The sequence below is a fragment of the Ornithodoros turicata genome, chromosome 3 (assembly GCF_037126465.1).
Source record: "Ornithodoros turicata isolate Travis chromosome 3, ASM3712646v1, whole genome shotgun sequence".
NCBI lineage: Eukaryota > Metazoa > Arthropoda > Arachnida > Ixodida > Argasidae > Ornithodoros > Ornithodoros turicata.
Window position 1 is genome coordinate 65508937 of NC_088203.1, and position 15194 is coordinate 65524130.

Sequence of the window (15194 nt, forward strand, 5' to 3'; positions counted from 1 at the left end):
TACTGCTTGTGATGAAGAATGGCAAATCTTAATCCATTAATTTGCTGAGTACTCGTGGGATCAGACTGTGCCGACAGTGATAGGGAACTGTTTTAAGTGTACCAAGTGCAACGTTGAAGTGGAGAGCACTGCCAAATTTGACAAGGATAGCAGCACTGAAGAGCCTGCACACAGTGCCTGCCAAAGCCTTACTGCGGAGGTACTGGACTGTCATGGTGCCGCCAAAAGCATTTGCTTCCATGTATTCAGGGATATAGATGACGATGTCGCAATGTCTCCTGACTGGGCTGACAATGGCATTGTGGGCGCTGTCACCACCGCAGAGTCCTGCGACGTCAGTGAAGATGACAACCATATGGACTTAGCAGTAGTAGCAGACACCATGCGAGCGCTGGACGTCGTGTGCCTGTTCGCTCAGAAGAGGGGCCTGATGGAGAGACTCGCTCCTGGCTGTTGGAGCTCCTCACAGCAAGGCCGGTGTGTTGGCAAATAAAAGTAACAGATTTCTTTCTAATTGTATTTTGCATCCATCGACTGCCGAGTGGGTACATGTGTGCGATTTTCAATTTTGCATTAGTACGGTTTTCTACTTACCTCTTCCGCGGCACCACCTGTTAAAGCATACAGCTTTAACAGGGTTCTATAGTCTACTCATGTGTTGTTACTTGGGTTCTTACGCTTTTAAAGTGCTGAAACAGAGCAGGCTGTTGTCTTAAATGGTTCACAAGCAGAGTGGTCTTCTTAAAAGTTGTCTTAAATGGTCAAGCAGAGTGACGGAGTCTTTAACAAAGAGCCACGTGACCAGCTCTCATAACCCGCTGACCAGCTCTCAGTGGCATAGTGGGAGGGGATATCACCGAGAAGCCATCTCCGATTCACGACTTTGTTGCATGTAGATGGGGTCACACAAACATCCGGGTCTCAGCAAGGTGAAACCTCTAACCAATACCCCATGTTACGAGTTGCTCCTCCCCGGGATTGTGTATGTGTGACCTCCTCGACTATTGAGGTGCAGGCATCTCCCGTCATGTGTGGGATGCGGAAGTCAACTGAGCTAGAGGAAAAAAGGCGCGTCCGACCAAGGCGAACTCTTCTACATTGTCTCTTTGTGGACTGCATCTACTGACTTTTGGGGTTGATGTTATCTCAGCTTTCCTAAGCTTTTATGTCGGAGTTTTTCGACACCAGCACGCAAAGTCCAAGTGTTACGTTTCATTTGTCGTGCTTATTTCTATAAAATTATATTGACCAGCTGATATTTCTTTGGCTGAGAATTCCAACAGTAAAACATTTTGCAGACAGACGGCTTTCGCAGAGCCAACTGCTGTGTATTCACACAAAAAGTGTGGTGCATTGATTGATTGATTCATTACATTAACCATATAAAATTTCTCCAAACTACAAAACACGCACGCAAACGAGCCTACGCTTGATGTTTACGAGTCTCATACCGTTTATTATTTCTCCTTTATTGCAAATGGTCATAATCGGGCAGGAGGACACAAATAGGCGACAAAACATTTTTGTTTACAACTTCTACTACAATGTCACACCTCCTTCCTATTTGATGTCTTGCATATGGGGGTCGAAATAAATAGTCCTAGAATATATGGACCCCCCTCCCCCCAGAAAAAAAAAAGCCCTGCGGGACCATTATTTCCGCCCACGCAACTAGGCACTACTTTTTCCGGAACCCCATTTCCTCGAATGCACACTTAAGGTAGCGTGGTGTAGCACGAGGTTGATAGAAAGCTTCTCTTCCTATATTAGTTACCCCATTAGTCGTACCTTATTATTACTGTAGCACTGAATCGCACCCAATTGCGTCACAAGAAAATATTGGTGTTTTCTCGCGATAACTTTGCTATTTGACAGTCTATTGCCTATTCAATTGAAGTGTTATAGCAGTGACCACTGCTATAATCTAATGTAGGATAGCTGGTAGAGTAAATTACTGTGGTATTGTTTTCATGTGGTGTCTATTTTACTCGTCAGTCAAGTTGGCTTCCGACGAAAACAAAAATGGAGGAGAGGTCTCAATGACAGATCCAGGACATTTGCCCTCCTCCCAGAAGCTCAAGGCGGACAAATGCTCACCAAGTTGTTTACGTGCCTGTTGTTTTCGCAAGTTATGTGTTCGGTTGCACACTACAAAATGTTTGTTACAGGAGAACATGCTCTTGTGGCTGGGGGGATGACTGGCTGTGATAATGCTGGATTAAAATAATAAGCCCTGTGGTCGTTTCCTGAAAACTTGATGCCCCAAATTTCGTTCTTTTTCGTTTCCTTTTCTTTTCTTCCCCCCTTTCCCTTTTTTTTGTTTTTTTGTTGGAATAGCAAGCGGGCCTCCGTCTGGCTGATCTTTCCTTTCTTTTTCTTAATAAACGTATTCCCCTCTGTCCCTTCATAAAGGGAAGACTGAAGCTGGCTTTTTAGCAGCTGTCGGACGATGCATTCGCTTCTCAAAAGTTCAAAAATTAAAAAAATTATTTAAAACGCTTTATTATTCACTGCTTCACACCGTGGAAAAGATGAAAATAAATTATGAAACTGTCAGGTTGTGCTCATGGTAAAATGGAACGGGGTGAGCAAATGTCCGGTGAGCGATTGTCCGCTTCCCCTCAATAACATAACCCAGAGGCGGCGAGACTGATAGATGATACTTAATTCAGACCAAACTATCTATCGACAGACTACAAAAAATATATGGGTGTACATATATTTATATATATATACAGGGTGTTACCCTATAAAAGTTTACCCGCGCCGGCATGCAGTGCTCGCCAATTACTCAATGCAGGTGGTACAATGTGTTGCCTACGTATAAAACTCATAAGGACATTCCATCATGGTAAATATTGAAGTGATTGAGCATCATAACACAAAGTTATGAAAACGCAAAACGTGAAGTTCCCGTAGTCAAAACAGCCAAGATGGCGGTGTTGTGAATCGCAGTTGTGACACAGTTCCCCAGACGGCGACGTGTCGCTCTGGCAATCCATCCATCCGTCCATCCAGGCAGAGGCTTCCTGCGTTATGTTATTTCGCTGCCTTTCAGTAAGCAGACGACATCCCTTTTGGGTGTCGTCTGCTGAGTACGTCGGCATTTTCGTTCCTCACGTTGCTTACTTCTGAGCAAAATACGACAGTTACACGAAAGCGAAATGAAAACTGCAGTTCCATCAGGCTGGCAGGATATGCGACACGTCGCTGTCTGGGGAGCAGTATGTCAACTGCTCTTCTCAACGCCGCCATCTTGATTGTTTTGACTATGGGAATTGCACGTTTTCAGTTATAACTTCCTGCTGCGGCGCTCAATCACTTCGAAATTTACAAAGATTAAATGTCCTTATGAGCTTTATATGAAGACCTCACAATGTGCCAACTGCATTGAGTAATTGGCGAGTACAGCATGGCGGCACAGGTAGACTTTTATAGGGTAACACCCTGTATATACCGGATGCATATACAGCATATGTTGGGATATTAAGATGTACAGTGGACTCCCACTAAACTAAACTCGGTTAAACGGAAATTGCGGATAAATGGAACAATAGGGTCACCTTTGGTTGGTTTCCTATATATGCGATGGTAAAAATCTTCAGATAATTGAAACAACCGGTTTTATGTACTTCTGGCAAACGGAACGAAGTAGAGGTACTGGGATGCCGCCGAACCTAGGAGATTACCATTCACGTCTGACAACCCGGGCGGAAGTCATAGCCAGTGCAATCCAATCCATCAGTCACTCATACAGTGTTAGGCTTAGCTCGTGTCCACATGTGTCTTCATGAAGTCTTTCAAGAAACAGCCACATGAAGGAGTTTCGCTTGCGTCATTACTGCGGATAATTCAGGGACATTATCGCAAGAGCAAATCAAAAATAGAAACCGTGAAATTTTATACGCCAAAGTCAATGCTGACGTCATAGCATGCCGTGCATTGAATGTTGATGTGGATGATACCACATGATAATGACAGGTAATATCGGAAACCTGAACGCAGGAAGAGTATGCACAGTTTGCCCGGCAGAACGGAAAGATACACCCCGTTGTAGACGATTGAGATGCACATGAAATTTTTTCCAAGCCTCATGCATGCAGCTATATTTTGTAAACCAATTGAAAAATGCGAACAGAACAGCCGTTAATTCTTTTTTCCTTGCTACCTACAGTAGTGGAAGTTGATTGTCTTGAAATAAAGTTTCATTTCATTAAATCTCTGTACTTGCTTAAATGAAACTTCTGATAAATGGAACAATATTTCCACTCCCTTGGTGTTCCGTTGAAGAGGAGTCCACCAGTGCAATCTCGCTAAACGGAAATCACTTAAAAGGAATTTCCATTTAAATGGAACAAAAGTCTCGGATTTAGTTGGTTTTGTATCTTTCCAATGTAATTTTTCTTCCATTAATCGGAACAAAATTTCTGAACCTCCGCGTAAACGGAACCAACAGGACAGTTTTCTGAGTGCTCTCCAACTTTCCCAGCGCGATTGCCACGCGCATCATCAATTTCCGGCGTTGGTTTCCGGTCGCGTACAGCGCCGCCTTGCACGTGGTGGTGACATGACACCCCCCATGAACGCTTCAGTGGATTCAGTTTCAAGCCTGCATTCGTTCGTGATGGCTAAGCCTAGACGCGCGCACCACGCCCTACCGCTGGCCAAGAAGATCGATACTGAACATTTCAAAGGATCATTGCTACACGCGTTGCAGCTTGAGCTCTCCGCTTCCTGTACGGCCATGATTAGGATTAGTACGTTAACAGTGATAAATGCCATTTCCAACGGCATTGCAGAAGCGTGCACCTCATGCTCTTGATCGAAGCAAGATCGAAGTTATCAACAGTTTTGAGAGTGGTTGCCACACAAAAAGGGCGCTTACGATGAAGTAAGGGATGCCAAAAAGTGCGCTAACAAGAACTCTTAGCCAGAAGGACAAGCCGTGTGATGCCTTTAGTGCTTCATGATTTCGACTGCAAAGAAAAAGACTTGGACTCTGACTCCGAAGAGCTTAAAAATGCTTGCTACTGTGGATAAAGTGTGCCCAAAGTATGAATATCCGAATGAGTGGACCAATTGTTCGTGTGAAGGTGGAACATCTCAATGAGGACTAGAATAAAGTTGAAAATTGTGTGTGTATTCCTCGTCTTTGATGCAGTAATGTGCATAAAGGCTGCTTACAGCTTCTGCACTCCTGGAAATTACACCATTTAACATCTCACACACAACTCAGTAAATGGAACTCCTGGTAAAAGGAACAGATTTTCCAGGTCCCTTGAGGTTCTGTTTAAAGAGATTCCACTGTATTCGCACAGCTCTAAGGATAAGACAATAATGTACAGGGTGTATGCAGATACAGTAACTCCACATTTGCATTGCCTGCTTACCATACGAGCTTCCGGTGGCGCACAGCTGCGATGAAAACCAAAACAATCGTGCTAATCAAGCTTTGCGTAACAAAAACATAGCGATGCAAACTTTCCTCTCTGTAAAATTCAAATGGGCCATACCGATGCAGACCACAGCGGTCTGCGGAGGGCCATGTGCAGGTACCACCGGGGGTGCTACTATGCAGAAACTAAAATAACAGAATTGAGTATCCATGTGGGACTTCATTTTGGTTTCTGGGCTGGTCGCAGCCCTAGCGGTAACAGGACGTAAGTGTGCAGTGACAGCCATGCCCCGTTCAAAATACACGGAGAGCAGAGTTTGTGTTGCTATATTTTTTGTTACACAGAATTTGGTTACCATGATTTTTTTGTTGGCTTCTATCACATAAATGCATCGTCGTGCGCCACCGCAAGTTTGTATGGTAAGCAGGAAACGCGTTACATGACTAAATGTGGGGCTTTTTTTTTCTGCATACGCCCCATATAGAAACACTTTATTGTGAGCTGATCCCTGTATAGAATGGCATTCAGTACATTGAGAATTGCCTTTTTTGCCTATCTATTATCACAGATGCTAGAACTTGCAAATATTGCTGCTATATTCTGCTTTTCTGTTGTCATGTGCTGGCTCATGTCGAGGCTCATCATGTCCAGCTGTTTTCCTTTCATAACATCTGTGTGGAATGAAGCCTTCCCATGCATTTACGATTGAGAACTTTCTCTGGCATTTTGAGATTGTTCTGTTTCTAAAAAGTGCAACATGCCACATTTGCCGTGGCAAGTTTTTGTTACATATGTGTACTGCTGTCATCCAGCATCATGTCCATTTAATTTTGTTGACAGACAAGAACAGGAGAGACGTCGCCAGATGGAATTGGAGAAGCAACTTGCTCGGCAGAGGGAGATTGAGCAGGAGAAAGAGGAACAGAGAAGAAAGGCCCTTGAGCAGAGAGAGGTAACTAATAGAGACTGGTCAACAATAATGCCACTTGTGGATCTGTACTTTCTTTTGAATCATGAAAAGCCTACATTGGACAAGCAAATTTAAATGACAGCATGCTCTTTGATAAAAAATAAATTTCTTGTTGAATTGCATGCAACGTAGGTAAATCTTATCAGATAAATTATAATCTTATCAGATCTTAGCAGTGTAGGTAAACAATAACATTGACCACGCCCAGTGAATGTGAGTAACTGAACCTTCCTGTGACTGAACCTTCTATTGCTTTCAAATTAAAGCTGTTTCTCTGTGCTTTTGTGATGTCTAGTGAAATTCTTGAGAACACCACACCCAAAAGTGCCTGTTAGCTTATGCATTGTCATTGAAATGAAGTCCCTCCATGTGGTATCTGTGATTTCATGTGACCAAGCCTCCGTCCAAAGTATGGGCACACTCTTGAGACCAGTGATGGCCACTAACTACTTGTAGAGTAGTTTAACTGTAACTACTAACTACTTATGGCAAAATCTGAAGTAGTTGTCACCTGCAGTAACCTAACTACTGTAGTTAACAACTCAAAATAGTAGTTTAACTAGTAGTTTAACTACATGTAGTTTACTACTGGCCATCACTGCTTGAGACGCTCCAAGAAGAACTACTGCTACTCTCTGCTTTTGACAGCACTATCCAAAATGTAGAGCAAAATCCATGGAAAGGGCATCTGAAAAGATACGTTGTTAGAAATTTTTAGTTCATTTTTATTTTAAGTTACATGAAGTTTGCAAAATGAGTTCGCGCTAAGTGGTTTGTAGACCCAGCTGTCAGTGGGCGTTCTTCGGATACCCAACGTAATGAGATACAAGTATGTTCAAGAGACACAAAAAAAAAAGCCTAGGAACAGCTACGGAAAACATGGACAAACAGTATAGCGAGATATCATAATATTGACAAATGAGATGAAAACCTGAGACGAGCAGGACTTTAGGGAAAACACACACAAGCGCAAAATCTCTCACACGTCTAGTTTTGTTAATTGCACTATTGGTGAGGTCTATTATATTCTGCCAGCATGTGGGTGGCTTTTGTAATGTGGGCCAAACAGGACATTTGCATACGAGGTTCCTTGAAACCAAAAGGAATGCTGATTCCCTTTAAGGGAATACCGAGTAGGTGAATGGTATTGAACTTGTATATGAGATACGACTTCCTATCTCATATACAAGTTCAGTATGTTCACCCATTAGGCATTAACAAGTCACAAGGCACTTTAGAACTTAAACGTCACAGATAAAACTCCCGTGAACCTGGCATTTCTATTATTTTTCTCTGCTTTATTTTCTAACAGTGCTGTTATTGTTGGTATGGCCACTGCTTTCTTTGTCTAATACATGACACAATTATAAATACATATATAATCAAACTTTGTTACAGCAAAATGCGGTACAATGAAATTTTGCAATATCAGTTAAGATGATGAAGTCTATTAAACCTGCGATTTACAGTCGCCGTCCGATTTTTCGGACTCGGCGGGGATCGCGCAAAAGTCCGAATAATCGAGCAGTCCGAAAAAACTAATTTAGCTTCAAAATAAACTTTACTAAGCCCTAGTAGGATGGAAAAATTTGTCGATGCTTTCCTAACGCGCTTCCAGCTCTGCCTGATAACATCAGCTTCTATTTCCCGAAGCGACATTTCGTCAATGTACACTACAGAAGCACCGTCGTCATCAAGTCCGCAAGTCGGCTTCACCTAACGCATGCATGCTTTAGGTGAAGCTCGCTTTACAGCGCTGTCCCGCGACACGCGGGCAGACTGCACGGGCTGGGCCGTTGTCCAAAAACGAAGACGCAAAGGCGCTACGACAGATCTCTTCTACTCAGAGGAATGGAATGTCAACAGTCATCACTGCCAATTTTTTTTCTTCATTATTTTAGTTGGTTGATTTCTTTTCATACGAATTTCAGATGATACAAATATTTTCCGACACCCCGAGAGAGAAATTCGTGGGTTGGGCAAACAGAGTCCGAAATATCGAGCGACGGAGCTGCACGGCGTCCGAAATTTTGGACGTTCTTATACATCACCTCAATGGGACCCGCGGCTGTTCTGCGAACGAGTCTGAATAATTGAGCATGTCCGAAAAATCGGTCGGCGACTGTACTTTGTTCCATTGAAATTTTTTTTACTTCTGAAATGACCACCTAGCATGCAGTAACATAGTCCAGACGTTTGCAGGGACGAAAAATACCTTTATTTTCGGTTGAAGTAGTCCGTAAGCTTGGTTTGCACTACGTTCGCCACTAGTGCCGGCGTCACACGGTGCTCAAACGTCAACAGAGCTTCGATGGCATCCTGGCTTTCATGATGAACTGTGTAGCACCTTAGGACGTCTATTGCATCGAGCACGTCACAGGTACTCTGAACCTCACATGCATCTTCTGCGGCATCGGCTTCCTCGTAGTCTTCAGTCTGAGAACTTTCGAGGACCCCCTGCATGATGGATTCATCAGTGACCTTTTCAGTTGTCGCTAAGCTGGAGTCCTCACACACGAAATCCTCCAAAGCGAGTCTGTCAGGAATGGCTCCGTCTGTGCGACGGCACTGCCACGCTCCCTGAAGAAAGTCCTGGTCATCATCTCCAACCTCGGCAGAAGCTTCCCCGGCATCCTCCACACTCTGTATGCTCTCTGAGGCACTAACTGCTGGGTCGGAGAGATCTGTGAAGCCAGCCTTCCGGTAGCAGTTGACAATCGTAGGTTCCAGCGCTACCCTCCACGATGCAGAAAGGATTTCCAGCACTCGAAAGACGTCCACCTTTGCCTGGAGCTTTAATCGGAGGTCAAACAAAAGCTTGTTGATGAGCTGTCGACGGTATGCACATTTGACAGTATTGATGATGCCCTGGTGGACCGACTGAATCAATGACGTACAATTCAGTGGCAGGAACTGTAGATCCATCTTAGTGAGCTCCAGGTGTTCAATGTGATGAGGTTGTCAAGTAAAGGATGTACCTTACGATCCTCACGCTTCACGTCCATATAGAAGGCCTGGAGCCAACTACGGATGATGCTGCGGGTCATTCATGCCTTCAATCTCGAGCTGCCAGGACCCGTTGAAGCAATGCGGCTTCTTACTTCCATATTCATGCACAGCAGAACCATGACGTGCAGTTTGCTCTGCCTTTCCCCCTGTCAGCTATTTCCTTAAGGGCAAGTGTGTGGCTGGGCAGCATCTGGCAAAAATGGTCTGTTCCGTCTGCGATATACGCCTAGGCTGGCTGGTACTGGATGAGGATCTCAGACTTTTCGTTTTCAAGCCAGGCAGCTGCCTGGGGCACATCGCCAGACGTTGACTCTTCACTCACCACCTTTCTGACGATAGCGCGCCGGTTTTTAAACTCGTGCCTTTTTAAGCGTGTGCTCTTCTTTGCGGTGCTTCTGTTCTGTCTCTTTCTCAACCATCCCTTGTCGGCAAGGCAAAAGATTGTCGCCTGCAGTGATCGCAAGTGATCAGGCTTGCATTGCCCACACTGCGTGTCGTTGGCTAGCTGGCGGCAGTATACCCAAGGAGAGAGATGCAGGAAAGGGAGGCAGCTGACGTGGCGAAGCTAATTTGTGGAGTGCAGTTTCCGGCGCAATGTAAATACTTTCAGTGGCTACATCTCCTCAAATCTGCCCTGGTGGAAATGTGACAAGATAGATTAATATGATGGTGATGTGCCACACAGAGAGATATATACAGGGTGTTTCAGTTAAATCCCCGGGCTAAATAATTTGCGAACAGGTGCATCAATCGAATAACTTTCTTTTTTACAAGTAGCTGTCGGATATCACCTACAAGCTGTGCAACGTGTGAATGTGTGGGAAGCGCTCATCGTGGCGAAGCGCAAAAGGACATAATTCGTTGGTGGATAAGGGAGTGGAAAAGTGTCCTTTTGTGCTTCACTGCGACCAGCCGCGACAAAAATATGTAAACGAAACCAGTTAGTTGCTGCAAGAAATGACCCCCTCTTTGGGTGCTGATTGTTCTCTAAAAGGTGTTCACTGAAGGTATCAAATGGGGTAGCACCCATTTTAATGCCGACAGCGCCCTGCTTTAGAAGTTACGTTGAAAGATTAAAGTCACTGAAAAGGTTAGCAAGCTGAACAGCCTCAGAACATCCTCAGAACATCAGTTCTCTCATGTTCATTAGAAGTTACGTTTTTCAGGAAACTCATTTGAATTTTTATTTAAATAATGAGCACCTCCCACTCATTCACATAGTGCACAACTTGTAGGTGGTATCGGACAGGGTATTTGTTAAAAAAGAAAGTTCTTCAATTGGTGCACCCATTTGCGAATTATTTAGCCTGAGGATTTAACTAAAACACCCTGTCAATGGAATCTCTTTAAACGGAACTTCAAGGGACCTGGAAAGTCTATTCCATCAGGAGGTCCATCTACTGAGTTGTGTGAGATGTTAAATGGTGTAATTTCCCGGAATGTCCAAGCTGTAAGCAGTCTTATGCACATTACTGCATCAAAGACAAGGAATACACGCACAATTTTCAACTTTATTCTAGATATGTGTAGCGACGATAGTGCGAAATGTTCAGTCAGTTCTGTTCTCTGTTTCGTGCACCTACTGGTGTAAAAATTTTCGTTCTCTTAAACAGGAAAATATTTGCACTGCTTAAATACGAATCCATACAACCTTGCAGTAATTCTGTTTAAGATATTTCCGTTTAGTGAGATTCCACTGTATATAGGATAGAGATTTAGCTTGTGATAACTGTGACTGTCTAATAGTTTCTTTCTTCCCTCATGAAGCTTTGGTCGATGTACCTAAATCTTGAATGCCTTACAGGCTGCAAGACGTGAGATGGAGAGACAAAGGCAGCTTGAATGGGAAAAACAGCGTGTGCAGGAGTTGCAGTCGCAAAAGCAAAAGGAACAAGAGCGCATCAGTCAACTCAAGGGTCACAAAAAGAATATTTGGCTGCAACTGGAACAAGTGGTACTGCATTTTGTCCTCTGTCATTTAGTGCAATGCGAAGGGCTGTGCAAATAGTGAAATTTTGGTTTGAATTGAATACAGTCGAATACTGTATAAGTAGTAATTTTCGCAAGAACCTATTTTTCGCGAAATTCGCGAACGCCCTGTTTTTCGCGAATTTAAAGTCCCGCGAAATATTCGAAGCAATTACAGAAAAATACAACTAAGAAATAATGCCCAGGACACTGATACATCTTATGCACGCGGTTTATTATGCCCTTGCACTTATATATGCAGTTAAACCTCGATGTAACAAAGTGTCAAAAATTTCGGAAAATTTCGTTACATCGAGAAATTCGTTACATCGAGTACGCGGCTCCGCGATGTAAGATACTCTCCAAAACATGAAAGAAAGAGCACGGTAAACGGAGAAAGCAATGTTTAATCGTGTCTGAGAACGTAGACGCACATAAGTCATCCGTATACGACTCCGTTACATTCTCAGGGTTGATTCTGTACGAAAGTAGTCCGTTAACTTCGCCTGGGACAACCGCATGAGAGACGGCATAACGGATTGCTCATACATCCATATCGCATTCACCACTCGTTCATTGCTCTCAGTACAACAAGCATATCGGCGAAGAACGTCTATAGCGTCCATAACTTCACTCGTAGTCGGTAATGGCAGGTCCGTATCGTCATCCTCGTTATCACTGTCTGATTCCCGCGGACACCTTCGACGATGGCTGCATCTGTAAACTCTTCTGTTGCGGTCACACTGTCGTCTCCACGAATAAAATCTTCAAGCATGACGTCCTCAGGTACGATGTCTTTCTCCGTGCACAAAGATCTCCAGGCAGACTCCAGAGCCGGTGGCAGAACCAGGCTCCAACAGCTCCCCATAGAGCCCATAGTTTGAGATAATTCACACAACACTGGGCACACGACGAATGAAATTGCGACGTGGTGGATATTATGCACAACCAGTCGGCCAATCAGGAGCCCCCATGTCTGGCTGGCTTTTCAGTCGGCCCTGGCTACCATCGACTTCTACTGGATTTCAGGCCTGCCGTCGTTACTCGGTATTCAAAATAACTAAAGCGATTTTGTGGTAAAATAAAGATTTATTTGATACAAAGCACTAATTCAAAGATCTGATACATGGGTGCACTGTGCGTACAAAGCCCACTGCGTTGCTGACACACTGGGACAAAGTTCGAACATGAAGCACAACGAACACACCATTTAACTCCTAATACCGAGAGCCAGTCCCATGAGTGCGTACATGATGAGCATCTTCTTTCACTGCCTGCGGTGCATCCATTATAGCGAAGCGAAAAGCGCTTGTGTGGCACGTAATCCCGTCTCTGTTGACAGTCCTCGAAATCCAACGGCGCCCGAACTTTTTCTTCACGCTCCAACTCATAAAGCATTCCGGTACCGCAGTTGACAAATTGTTCGTGGGATAATAGTTGTGCCCAGGAACAGCACAGCACGCGTAGGCTCACAATAACGCACGAATAAATGCGCGAACATATTTCTGCAAACTGCTCTGTAGATTGACACCACCGAACACAGGAGAACGACATGCCGGCCATGCTATTTCGAAACTATGCTGAAACGGCCGAGACGCTGTACGCACATGCGCGCGTACAAAATGCGATTTCAAAACGTTCTCGACCAATCGGAGCACGCGCACAGTCTAGGCCAATGGGCTTGCAACATGGTGTATGGGCGCAGTGGTACATACTCTACAGCCGCGTCCGCGGGTACCTGAGGAGGACTGGCAGAACCTCGTCACTGTCAGCGGCGGCTCCAACACCGTCGCTGCATGAGCGGTCTTCCTGTCGGTGAACTACTGCCTTCCGAAAGCAGTTGACAATAACGTCAACTTTCGTTGCTTGCCAAGCTGCCGACAGCATTTGTACAGCTTGAAGCACCTCAACTTTGAAGTCCCTCTTCTGGTGTAAGTTGAACAACAGCCGCTCGATTAGACGGTGTCTGTACGCGCACTTGACGCTGTGAATTATGCCTTGATCCAAGGGCTGGATTTTTGAAGTGCAGTTCGCAGGAAAGAACTGCAGTTCCACGTTGTCGAGCTTGGTACCTTCTACATGGTGTGCTGAGCAGTTATCCAATAGAAGACATATCTTCCGTCCAGTCCGCTTCATATCGCGGTGGCATTGTGGATTTCGTTCGTGGGTTCATGGGTTCAAATCCTGCAGGTGCAGCTGAGAAATAACTTTTTCTTTTTTTACCAACTTCACGGTACATACAACATACCAGTTGCCACTTGTGGAAGGCAATAATGATCTATTGGGGCAATAAAACTGACTGAAATTTGATAAACAGCAGCTAACCCAGGCAAAAATCTGGAGTGGGACCACTTCAAAGTGGTTTATTGGGCAGGTCCCACTTTGAGTGTGGGACCACTTAGTGACTGGGACCAGTTGAAAGTGGAACCAGCTTCACGATGGTCCCACTTGAAGTGGAACCAGTGGAATTGATCCAGTGGTCCCCTCTGCTAAGTGGTCCGGGATCCGGCCACTTAGCAGCTGGGACCATTGAATGCATGACCGAAAATAATGCGTAGAAATGCACATATTGCTCAAGTAATTACCGTTTATTCTGCTAAAAGCATACACTGAGCAGAAAGAAATAATCAATACATCTCTACATTTACATACCACGTAGTATAAGTCTGATCACTCACTGTGTCTAGACAAAGCATATGCCTGACTGTGCGATGCACTCACGGACCACAGGGAGCTTTCGTTCGTTAGCCACCTCACATCTTGTATTTTCTTAGAGAAGATGACACGACTGTTTTCCATGCAGGTCACGACATACACCCCATTCCTCTTCATCGTACGTTCGGAATCTTCTTATCCTGTTTCTCTTCAAGTTCCTCCGAAGTTTCTAAAATGAAACGTCTAATTAATAGTAATCAAAACATCACGGTCATCACTCATACCTGCAAACATTCGCGATGTGCAGTCCGATTGGCGTTTCACAGTGCGTTCTTGCCTCTACGCCGTTTACGTCTTCTTTTCGTCAAAACTCTTCCGGGAAATCGACAATGTGTTGCACAGGAACCATTGTCATCGCATTGTCTTACAAAGCGCACTGAAACACACGTAAATACTGTACAGGAGATACACCATCACCATCCTTGCGACGGTTACTGAAGACAAAACAACTTGCTGCGACGCGTCGAAGTTCTAACTTCCACCTGCCACTCTCACCCTCTCGCTCCGTCGCTCGCCTCTCGCTCTCTCCTCTCCCCCTCGGCTCTCGCCGTTTGAAGTTTGAATTGCCGTGGCATCTTCACATTGCATCAGCCTCTGCAATTACATTTTCTTTTTTTGTTGTTGTCTTTCTTCTAGTATTTAGCTTAATTTTTATTGTTGTTGAGATGTATTTCTTTACATTTCCCTGGTACTTAATATGTTATGATATTCACCTCAGATGAGAATGTGCACGAATTGGAGTTACAGCATTCGCAGACGCGCGCACCTGGATAAACAGCAATAAAAAGAGACCATGCCTGTGCTAAAATAGATCAGAGTAATAGATCAAACAAAACATGGCAAGTGTGGACAAGATGAAATCTCAAAGAGGGAAGCTGCCCAACTTGGAGTCTCAGCGACCATTCTGGGAACAAAATGGTGCCTGTAAGGCTCCAGCTAGAACTTCTGGAACCATCTGAGACCAGAGTGGTACCACTGATGTCACCAAAGTGGAACCAGCCACCCCACTTGGGAATCCAGCTGGGACCATCCACATTCAACTGGAACCATTCCGGGACCATCAAACATCCAACTGGAACCAGTCCAGATTCAACTGGAACCATTCAGGGACCAGTCCAGATTTTCGCCTGGGAAAG

The 15194-nt window shown here is 44.6% G+C and overlaps 1 protein-coding gene across 11 annotated transcripts in view; it reads left to right on the forward strand.

Annotated features, from left to right (window-relative positions):
* Nucleotides 1–15194, forward strand: part of LOC135388552 (intersectin-1-like) — a 337751-nt gene that overhangs the window by 111152 nt on the left and 211405 nt on the right. For all 11 annotated transcript variants that reach the window (XM_064618160.1, XM_064618162.1, XM_064618161.1 and 8 more), the window contains 2 exons: nt 6237–6348; nt 11180–11329. In XM_064618160.1, coding sequence (XP_064474230.1) covers nt 6237–6348; nt 11180–11329 — 262 coding nt within the window. The remainder of the gene's footprint in view (nt 1–6236; nt 6349–11179; nt 11330–15194) is intronic.